We start from the raw sequence: 10,199 nt of genomic DNA, 5'->3' as shown, positions 1-10,199 counted from the left end.
TGTCACTCCAGCTCTTTTTGGCATCAGCTTCACTTCTTGACATCTTCAGAAATCCTTTCCTGGAAACCCCCTACTTGGTCATAAAGCCTTTGCCTCTTCGTCCTCTTCTGAACCTTTTCTTCATCGCTGTATCCTCTGTCTACTACGTCACAAGTAGGGAGACCGGAAACAGTTGCAACATGTCAATCATCAAGCTAGAGTGATGACACTCGTACTGCACATGCACAGTTAGATGACCCCCCCCCCACACACACACACACACACACACCAAGAAGACACTAGACATATTCAACATCTGCTGCTGCATTTATTGAACAAAAATTGTTTTGGAGGTATGAAAGTCAATTTTTTCATGACATATTTTTTGTCATACTGTCCAGACATTTTGTATGAATTAATCAAAACTTACTTGAATTATTGTTTTGTTGACTTCTTAATTATAATAGAATAATTGCATATTATTATACTATATGCATGAAACCATTCAGAAAAATTTGGGCACAAATGGGTTAAGACATTGAGTTGTTGGCCTGGTTGGGTCTCTACGGGTCAGCTTTAAGACATTGAGTTGTTGGCCTGGTTGGGTCTCTACGGGTCAGCTTTAAGACATTGAGTTGTTGGCCTGGTTGGGTCTCTACGGGTCAGCTTTAAGACATTGAGTTGTTGGCCTGGTTGGGTCTCTACGGGTCAGCTTTAAGACATTGAGTTGTTGGCCTGGTTGGGTCTCTACGGGTCAGCTTTAAGACATTGAGTTGTTGGCCTGGTTGGGTCTCTACGGGTCAGCTTTAAGACATTGAGTTGTTGGCCTGGTTGGGTCTCTACGGGTCAGCTTTAGCCATAAAGCCCGCAGCCATAGACGCAGAGATGTGGCGAAGAGTCCGAAACACGTCCTGGGTGAAGCTCCGCAGCTGCTGGAGGGTAAGATGAGCCGACACTTGGAGCTGATAATCACTGCGGAGCTGCAGGGAAAGCCCTGGAAACCCGTCCTGGGATTCTGGACTGGGAATCTGGGCCAGCCGTTGCACCTGAGCCAGAAGAGAGAGAGCATTAATCTAAGATCAGCTCGTTTTAGAAAGAAATGCTGAGTGTTGCTCAGTGAAATGTAACGTGTGCAAAACTGTAGGGTTTTCAAGAAAATGACATTTTCTTCATGTCACTTCAGGCCTTTAAGTTTTGTACTTTTTTTTCCCTTTTTTTATTCAAACATAATACGATAGGCAGCATTATTTAATTTTATAATAGCTGTAATTCCTCTAAAATGGTATGTATTCAGCCACATATAATCTAACATTATATGTTCTTAAAGTTGGCGTGAAACAGAAGTCGTGCCAGTAAACGTCTTCAGAGGAGGGAACAGATGTTGGGAGTATATTTTGATTCAAGATTACGAGGCATGTGAATTGAAATGATGATAAATCCTTTAGAATAAACTGCACTATTCCGTTAAAAGCAGAACTGATGTGATGGTGTTGGAGAGGCTGAAGCGTGAGGATTACCTCTTTCACCTGATCACACAGATCTCTGACGCCCGCGAGCAAAGGCTTCAGCTCTTCTGAGGAGCTCAAGACCACTCCGATCTCCTCCAGACGTTTGTGGTGAAGCTCCAGGCCGTTCACAATACGGTTTAAACTCGTTCCCTGGTCAGAACAAACAGTCAAGAACTGTTAAACACCTCTTTGAAAATGTTTAACATGCAAGCTTCATTCATTTCAAACATCTAAATAGGACTGATTTGGGGTGATGCCAGTGTTTAAACTCGACTTCTAACAACATTTGCAGATTTGATTCAGAATTAGATCCATAAACAAGCAGAGCTGCTGTCCTGCTCCAACACAGTTATGCTTCATATCAAATATCAAAATGCTCTACTGGCTCTACAATCATCAATAGCAACACGCATCTCAATAGTATTCCTAAACAAATGTATGCTTCTTCCAGTTCTATCAACATGCTTACACACACTTTACCATGCTAGAGAGTATTTACCATGGTGAGCTCCTCTGACTTGAGCACTGGAGGTGCAGGAACGCCAATGTCAATTACCGAGCTTTTTGCACTGGAAGGAGTCAAACCCTGCAAACAAACAAACAGTTTCCATTATTATAACGCCAATAATTAACTCCTGTATTCTGTATGTGAACTAAAATGCATCATGTAATCAGATGTAAGATAAAATATGATAAATTTGACAGGAATGTATTATTAGCTTGTGCTGATCTAAAGTTTGTCCATGAAATGTAAGATCTGACCTAATTTGACAGTGCATTAATGCCTCATTTGCTCACCGCTGATGTGACGCGCGCGTCTTGCGCTCCGCGAATGTCGCTCAGGATCTCCTTCGCTAAACTCATGGCGTTCTCCACCGCGCGCGTCAGGTTATAGACCAGCGTCAAACAGCGGTGCGGGACGAGAACTGGAGAAAACAGTGTTATCAGAACATCAGAAATCAACGCTCCACTCACACACACACACACACACACTGAGTGCACAGCTGACAAAGTTGTAATGTATATTTTTTTTGGTAACACTTTACAATAAGGTTCAATTAACATTAACTAACAATGAACAATACTTCTACAGCATTTATTAATCTTAGTTAATATTAATTTTTCAACATTTACTAATACGTTATTAAAATCAAAGGTTGTATTTGTTAACATTAGTTAGCCTAATGCACTGTAAATTGAACAACAATGAACAGCTTTATTTTTATTAAGTAGGCTAACGTTAACAAAAATGTATAAATATTGTAACAAATTTATTTTTCATTGTTAGTTCATGTTAGTTAGTTAGCCTACATTAACTAATGTTAACTAATGAACCTTACTGTAAAGTGTTACCATTTTTTTTATCTTAATTTGTATCATTATTCGTAATGTGTTAAATAATATTTTCTAAAAATGGTTAGGATCTACTTACTGAGGAAGAACTTCATTGTGGCTCGAACTTCGAGTTCATTTGGAGTCTATTTAAGACCAGTGAGATTATCAAACTTCCACTTCCGAATGAGATGCGTTGCGAAATCATATGTGGTACAGGCGGGTGGGAAAAAAAAACTTAGGAAGATTGTTAGGGAAAGTCGGTCAGGATTCTGGGCTGGGCCCTATACCCTTCCGGTTGTTGGAAAATCTGGTACGATTATAAGTTTGTGTGGGAAAATGTCATGTTACCAACACTAAAACATAACCTGAAACTGTTATATAATGTTTATCTAACTTAATAATTTTTTTCAGCTGCCTTTCATCACATCACAATTTAACATAGGCCTAACATTATTTGACATGCCATTTAAATTCAACATCACATGCAGCCCAAAGGCAGAAGCATCATGCATATTCTGACCAAGTCCAACTAAAATCCAACAAAATAATTAAAATAATAAACAAATAAAATATAAAACAACATGAAATTAGATCATTGGCAGTATTATATATTAAGAATATATTAAACCAACAACTTTCATATTTTTAGAAAGGATGTGAATCATAACAACCTCAGCAGGCAACAAGTTGATAAATTCTGTTAAATTAAAATTTTAATTGACCGCGTAGTAGATGAGAGAAGTAATGATGGGACGCGCGTTTGTTTTCGTGGTGCAAAAGTTCCAGTGCGTCTTTCCCCGCGATGCTGCCCGGGCTAGACTCCTATGGAAGCATATGGGTAATATTCAATTTGAAATGTAATATGCAAAATGACAATGCAATATGTAAAATGGCAATGCATTTCTGTATTTCAATTTTAATTTTCCAATACATTTGTGCAACGTTTGGTGCAAAATGAAAATGAAAATGAAATTGTAAAATTTACATTTGGGGGCGGGACAGGGCGGGACGGGCACGTGATCGGCTCAGAATGCATTTTCAAATTGCACATTGAATTTTGCTACATTCATTGCGGGACACTTAATGGAAATGCAATCGCAAGTGTCTTAACTGTGAGTGTAAATGCAATTAAGAAAAAAATAACATTTAAATTACAATTTTGCCACAGTTTTTGCTTGAACATGTTAAATATATCTAATCATTTCTGTAATACATTTTAATTTTAATTATGCAATTTATAAAGTGTTAAATTATGTATTCAATGTAGGCTACATATTAAAACTAGTGTAGCCTATGAAATGGCAAATCGTTAGCCTCATAGCATAATTGCCTAAGTCATATTTCAATGTTTTTGGAAAACAAGAAAAAACTAAATTTTTAGAAATCACATTGTTATTTTTTATTGATATTATAACAGTACATTCAACCAGATGTGTGAACAAGTATGCAAAAAGAAAAAGACCCATCATCAATTGCCTAACAAATAAAAGTGACTTAGGCAGAATATGCCATGACTTAGGCATTTTTCTCTTACATATAAATACAAACATAACATAACAAAAGTGGTTTTACTTTCCTAAATATAACCAAGATGTGTAAATTGCCAACCTTAACCAAGTTGTTTCTTAATGTCTAACCTTAACCACTGTTTTCGTTTTCCCCTGTCTGTTCCATTAGTTAATCTGTCTCACCTGTGCCCTGTTAATCACCCCATTTATCTCGTTAATTTTGCCCCAGCTGTGTCTTATCTCTCTGATCTGTTTCCCAGTGTATTTTAGCCATGTGTTTTCTTTGAGTCTTTGTTGGGTCATTGTATTGTCTTCATTGTCGCTAAGCCTGTGTAAGAGAGTTTTCCTAAATTCCTGAGTATTCCTGTAATCTGAGTTTTTGAATAAACCAGCTGCATTGAAATCCTGTCTCCTCGTTTTCAACCTGCAATACCCTGACAGAATGACCCAACCTTAAAAACTAAACAGAGCAAGGGAAGTTGTCTTTGGAGGAGTATGTGGAAAAATTCCTCGTCTACTATCAAGATGTGAGTAAAGCTCTTGAAATTCTAAAGATGACGTTTTGGAGCGGGTTGAGCAGTCCACTTGAACAGATGTTGCTGTTGAATGATCTTCATCTCCCCTTCACTGAGTTCTTTGACCACACCCTGTGGGTGTGTGGCTCTTCCCTCACAGTGGGAGTCGTGGACGATCCTTTCATCCAGCCTGACCCTCTCGTCCAGCCCGATCTCCACATCCCGTTGGATCTCCCAGTCAAGCCTCTAGTCGCCTGCCCAGTAAAGCCAGAACCTGAGCCAGGCATCTGCACAACCGAGCTTATCTCCAGGGATGATGACTTCTCCAATCTCCCTCCTCTCATCGGCCCAACTGACGCCTGCGCGGCTGATCCAGAGCCTGACGCCTGCGCGGCTGATCCAGAGCCAGACGCCTGCGCGGCTGATCCAGAGCCAGTCCTGATCCAGAGCCTGACGCCTGCGCGGCTGATCCAGAGCCAGTCCTGATCCAGAGCCTGACGCCTGCGCGGCTGATCCAGAGCCAGTCCTGATCCAGAGCCAGTCGCCTGCGCGGCTGATCCAGAGCCTGTCGCCTGCGCGGCTGATCCAGAGCCTGTCACCTGCGCGGCTGATCCAGAGCCTGACGCCTGCGCGGCTGATCCAGAGCCAGTCCTGATCCAGAGCCTGACGCCTGCGCGGCTGATCCAGAGCCAGTCCTGATCCAGAGCCTGACGCCTGCGCGGCTGATCCAGAGCCAGTCCTGATCCAGAGCCTGACGCCTGCGCGGCTGATCCAGAGCCAGTCCTGATCCAGAGCCTGACGCCTGCGCGGCTGATCCAGAGCCAGTCCTGATCCAGAGCCAGTCGCCTGCGCGGCTGATCCAGAGCCTGTCGCCTGCGCGGCTGATCCAGAGCCTGTCACCTGCGCGGCTGATCCAGAGCCTGATGCCTGCGCGGCTGATCCAGAGCCAGTCCTGATCCAGAGCCTGACGCCTGCGCGGCTGATCCAGAGCCAGTCCTGATCCAGAGCCTGACGCCTGCGCGGCTGATCCAGAGCCAGTCCTGATCCAGAGCCTGACGCCTGCGCGGCTGATCCAGAGCCAGTCCTGATCCAGAGCCTGACGCCTGCGCGGCTGATCCAGAGCCAGTCCTGATCCAGAGCCAGTCGCCTGCGCGGCTGATCCAGAGCCAGTCCTGATCCAGAGCCTGACGCCTGCGCGGCTGATCCAGAGCCAGTCCTGATCCAGAGCCTGACGCCTGCGCGGCTGATCCAGAGCCAGTCCTGATCCAGAGCCAGTCGCCTGCGCGGCTGATCCAGAGCCTGTCGCCTGCGCGGCTGATCCAGAGCCTGACGCCTGCGCGGCTGATCCAGAGCCAGTCCTGATCCAGAGCCTGACGCCTGCGCGGCTGATCCAGAGCCAGTCCTGATCCAGAGCCTGTCGCCTGCGCGGCTGATCCAGAGCCTGTCGCCTGCGCGGCTGATCCAGAGCCTGTCGCCTGCGCGGCTGATCCAGAGCCTGTCGCCTGCGCGGCTGATCCAGAGCCTGTCGCCTGCGCGGCTGATCCAGAGCCTGTCGCCTGCGCGGCTGATCCAGAGCCTGTCGCCTGCGCGGCTGATCCAGAGCCTGACGCCTGCGCGGCTGATCCAGAGCCAGTCCTGATCCAGAGCCTGACGCCTGCGCGGCTGATCCAGAGCCAGTCCTGATCCAGAGCCTGACGCCTGCGCGGCTGATCCAGAGCCAGTCCTGATCCAGAGCCTGACGCCTGCGCGGCTGATCCAGAGCCAGTCCTGATCCAGAGCCAGTCGCCTGCGCGGCTGATCCAGAGCCTGTCACCTGCGCGGCTGATCCAGAGCCTGACGCCTGCGCGGCTGATCCAGAGCCAGTCCTGATCCAGAGCCTGACGCCTGCGCGGCTGATCCAGAGCCAGTCCTGATCCAGAGCCTGACGCCTGCGCGGCTGATCCAGAGCCAGTCCTGATCCAGAGCCTGACGCCTGCGCGGCTGATCCAGAGCCAGTCCTGATCCAGAGCCTGACGCCTGCGCGGCTGATCCAGAGCCAGTCCTGATCCAGAGCCTGTCACCTGCGCGGCTGATCCAGAGCCTGTCGCCTGCGCGGCTGATCCAGAGCCTGTCGCCTGCGCGGCTGATCCAGAGCCTGACGCCTGCGCGGCTGATCCAGAGCCAGTCCTGATCCAGAGCCTGTCGCCTGCGCGGCTGATCCAGAGCCTGTCACCTGCGCGGCTGATCCAGAGCCTGACGCCTGCGCGGCTGATCCAGAGCCAGTCCTGATCCAGAGCCTGACGCCTGCGCTGATCCAGAGCCAGTCCTGATCCAGAGCCTGTCGCCTGCGCGGCTGATCCAGAGCCTGTCGCCTGCGCGGCTGATCCAGAGCCTGACGCCTGTGCGGCTGATCCAGAGCCTGTCAAGTCACCACTTCCTACAACGCCCCTTCGCCTACGTAGGAGGAAGAGGACCTGTCAGTCTCGCCAGAATCCGGAGGACGTACCCGGAGTCCTCGCCCTGTCGGCCCCGCCTCTGCGCCTCGCACTACCGGCCCCGCCTCTGTGCCTAGACAAGACAGTGTCATCGATTTCACTAAATCAGGATCTGATTAAGCTCTGGAGGCTTTACTGGCTGTTTCCTCTTCTATCTGTTGCCCCATGTCTACGTCATGACCTTCTTTCTCAGGTCTACTCTCATCTAAATCCTCTAACTCCACTACAAGGGTATCATCTTTATTTCCTGACAATAAAGCAGAAAATGCTGTTGAGTATTTTAACACAGTAAATCATGTTAAATTCATAGGTTCACTGCAAAAAAATCTAAATCTTACCAAATACTTATGTCTAGTCAAAATGTCTTATTTCTAAAAAAAAAATCTATTTGCACTTAAATTAAAAAGTAAATGCTTAATTACTTCACTTGCCTAGAATTGCCTAAATGTCTTTTTATGGTGACGTTTCTTAAGTGTAAAGATTTGTTCTGACCAGAAATGAGGTAATATATTGCTGCTATATATGTTGGCTAGCTACTTCATCATATCTTGTAGCAAAAAATGTGATTTCAAGTTAAAATACAGTTTATAATCCCTTTGATTAACCGAAATTACATTTAGTATCTAGACAATTGAAGAAATATGAACTCTTACCAGATGAAAACGAATCAAACAGAAGAACTAATACATCACTTCTGGACATCTTTCTTCCCATGTTTTCTGCCATTTTGTTTGTATCAAAACTGCCTAAGTCAAAGAGATGACTAAGGCAGATAGTGTTTTTGGATTCTAATAAGTGTTGTGATTGGCTAAGAACATAGGCAGAAAGGCAGGATGATGCAGCAGTGGTAGGACAGTAAAGTTAGGCAGATATCACAATTTAGCCAAAAAATGACTTAGGCAATTATGCTATGAGGCTAACGAAATGTAAATTTTATAATTGAATTTTCATTTTCATTTTGCACCAAACGTTGCACAAATGTATGGGAAAATTAAAATTGAAATACAGAAATGCATTGCCATTTTACATATTGCATTGTCATTTTGCATATTACATTTCAAATTGAATATTGCTACCCATATGCTTCCATAGACTCCGACTGCGGGCGGTTGGCCATCAACAACGACACATAAACTATGTGTGTGTAGCAACCACTCAACTGGAGAATGGTGGACTTCGGCCTTGTACACCAATGCAGGTTTCGTCTTGCGACGAGTGATGCGGGACACACGCAATTGACACTCTTCACACACGCTCTCACGCCACACATCCATTTTCTCACGCACAGAAAAATCGCGGAGCAAAGAGGACACGGAGACCGACAGACTAGACAGAGCAGGTTACTTATGATATAAAAAAAATCTCAGCTCTCAGATTCTGTCAATTTTATTACGAAATTCAGACAATAAATACCGTTTTGCGCTTGTAAATGTGACACGACAGATCCCTAGCGGCACGTGAACCGATCATCTCTAGCTGATAGTAAATAACTTTAAACACGAATGAACACTGTTGAAAGATACAGTACAACTTACCGAAATGTATATTCCTCATACATAATATCGACCAATCAATCAAACAAAGGGGTCAATAAAACAGCTGGAGAACAATCATGTCACATAACATTTACCTCAGGAAAGCCATTTAATGACCATAATATAGGCTATAGCATGTTAGTTGGCTAGAAAAAAAGAGCTATAGAGAGTATTTGGCTAAATATGTGTACTATATTGCATATTTATTATATTTTTACTTATATCATTAAATAAAGTTGTTATTATAATAAAAAAACGCATTATATTTAATTTGTGTTATTTTTTAACCTTAAATAATACTGCCAGCTGATAGGGCTCTCTGTATGTTTACAGCATTAGGTGAGTTGTTTTTTTCTTGAGAAAAATTAACCCTATCTTGTGTAGCCTACCTAATATTTATCCAAATGAGTCAATATTAAATCAAATCACAATAACTGAATTGAATTGAAATAATAAAAAAGCGCAGCTTACCAGAAATTGAACCATGTAAACATTGTAACATGTTGTCACTAAACCTAATAAAATTCAGTTTAGTTACTAAAATGTTTTGACAATCACAATACACTTATTGTGATGCAAAAAAAAAAAACAAGACGCAAGTGCCTGGGTTTAGTGTTGAAAACAGAAATGATCTCATCATAGTCCAAACAGTCACAGAGTTCTTTTTCAAATAACTTTTTGGCTAAAAAGCAGTTAGCTGGCTAAAGGCCGCCAGAGCCCGCCACCCAGAGAGTCTTCCTGTCGGAACCCCTAGCAACCATAGCAACCAATTACGTTCTGGAGAGAGGCTTTCTACAACTTGCTTCAACAGTTCCATTTTATTCGGAAAACAAATTGAACACACACACACCAGTCAACAATAAATCAAGTTTATATTAATATATTTTCTTAAATACATTTGAATAATAAAAATAAACTAAAAATGTATTTTGATCAAACTTGCCTGGGCGGGCCAGTGAGTAATGTGGGCGGGCCAGTGCCGCCCTGGCCCATTACTGGCTACGCGCCTGCTGTAGCCTACACTTTTCAGTTCGAGTTTGTTTGGCCTGGCTTTTATAATGGAAACAATATTTAAACATTGGTTTTACATTGATTTAAATGAACAAATAATAAATAATAATAAAAAACAGCCAGTGGTTTTTAGCGTTTGAATGCAATAATTTGAATATGTGGAACAGAAAAAGAGAATTTAAAGCTAAAACTTCTTTGTTATGTTTAAATTTTGAAGAACAAGACTGAATATTTTGAATAAATCATTAAATTGAATTATTTAATATTAAGGGTTCTGAATTATGCCTGATTCACACTGACAGCGTTTCAATATGAAGTCATGGTGACATTCAGT

The 10,199-nt window shown here is 43.7% G+C and overlaps 1 protein-coding gene across 1 annotated transcript; it reads right to left on the bottom strand.

Annotated features, from left to right (window-relative positions):
* Positions 1-294: 294 nt before the first annotated feature.
* LOC311081875 (uncharacterized protein) lies at positions 295-3,015 on the bottom strand. Its single transcript, XM_084112575.1, has 5 exons — positions 2,920-3,015; positions 2,286-2,413; positions 1,987-2,073; positions 1,497-1,637; positions 295-1,025 (listed from the first exon to the last, which is right to left on the bottom strand). Exons 1-5 carry the CDS (start codon positions 2,933-2,935, stop codon positions 819-821), a joined length of 579 nt encoding a protein of 192 aa, XP_083968701.1. The 5' UTR covers positions 2,936-3,015; the 3' UTR covers positions 295-818.
* Positions 3,016-10,199: the final 7,184 nt, after the last annotated feature.

Source organism: Abramis brama (genome assembly GCF_963993115.1).
Source record: "Abramis brama genome assembly, chromosome: 4".
In the NCBI taxonomy this organism is placed as follows: domain Eukaryota; kingdom Metazoa; phylum Chordata; class Actinopteri; order Cypriniformes; family Leuciscidae; genus Abramis; species Abramis brama.
Note: the sequence above shows the minus strand (reverse complement) of the source record. Positions and strands in the feature narration are given on the sequence as shown.